The 1,005-nt window shown below is 35.9% G+C and overlaps 1 protein-coding gene across 4 annotated transcripts in view; it reads right to left on the reverse strand.

Annotated features, from left to right (window-relative positions):
* The window catches only part of LOC108318148 (methylcytosine dioxygenase TET1), a 107,303-nt gene that overhangs the window by 13,249 nt on the left and 93,049 nt on the right, over nucleotides 1-1,005 (reverse strand). For all 4 annotated transcript variants that reach the window (XM_037745868.1, XM_037745867.1, XM_037745866.1 and 1 more), the window contains one exon: nucleotides 272-623. In XM_037745868.1, coding sequence (XP_037601796.1) covers nucleotides 272-623 — 352 coding nt within the window. The remainder of the gene's footprint in view (nucleotides 1-271; nucleotides 624-1,005) is intronic.

Raw genomic sequence — 1,005 nt, forward strand, 5'->3', positions numbered from 1 at the left:
AAAAAAAAAAAAAAAGAAAAAAAAAATTACAAAGAAACACTGATGGGGCACTTTTTTGTTGACTTTTGGTTCTGGCATATGTAAAAATATATTCAGTGCCTTAGTTTTAACTCTAAACAAACTGTAATAATACATCTGCTTTAAATATTTTCTTTTCATAATGCCTCGTGCCTAAGACGCCTACAAAGATAAATAATGTGCAAGGGAAAGAAAGTCCAAACACCGTATCAATCACAGTTGTGCGGAGACTAGCAAGTTCCACAGGGCTCACCTAAGGTTGGCAGTGATGAAGCCTTACTGTTGTTTGTTATTGTTGAGTTATTCTTCCGCTTGATTCGGGGAATAGGTTTCTTCTCCACTGCCCTTATCTTATGTGCAAGAACCTCGGTCATCATCGCAGCCCTCTTCTTCCCAGAACGGGGAACAGGCTGAGTGAAACAAGTTCTTTTTTTGCGGCGGGGTGCCAGGACCTCAATGGCCCCAGATTTGATCTTGGCTTCCATTCCTTCCTTGGAGCCAAACTCATCTGTGTCTGAAAGTTTATAAAGAGGTAGGACATGGAGCTGCTCATCTTGAGGAATAACACCCAAAGACCGGTTATCTTCTCTAGTTAAAGTACAAACCTGATAGGGAGAAAAACATGAAACGGGAAAGATATATGGGTTGTGCACATTCATTGTGGCTAATTCCTATCTTCATTTTCTTGCATTTGGGAAAGAGATTTATATTCCCATTTTACTTTCAATTGGTTGACGATGGTATATTATTATTTTATATCAAGCCACCCAACTCTGTCCAATCATAGTAACTTCCCAGTTGTTTGTAAGCAGGCCAGAGTAATATTTAGTTGATTTTCTAAGTAAATTATTACAAATTTTTTAAATTTTATATTGATAAATATTCTGTTTTTGTTCCATTATTGCTCTATTCCAATAAGGAGCCATATCAATAAATATCAATAAATTTGCCTTTCTATGGATATGAAATTTTTTTTTTTTTTTTTTT

The sequence above is a fragment of the Cebus imitator genome, unplaced genomic scaffold, assembly GCF_001604975.1.
Source record: "Cebus imitator isolate Cc_AM_T3 unplaced genomic scaffold, Cebus_imitator-1.0 Scaffold215, whole genome shotgun sequence".
Classification (NCBI taxonomy): Eukaryota; Metazoa; Chordata; class Mammalia; order Primates; family Cebidae; genus Cebus; species Cebus imitator.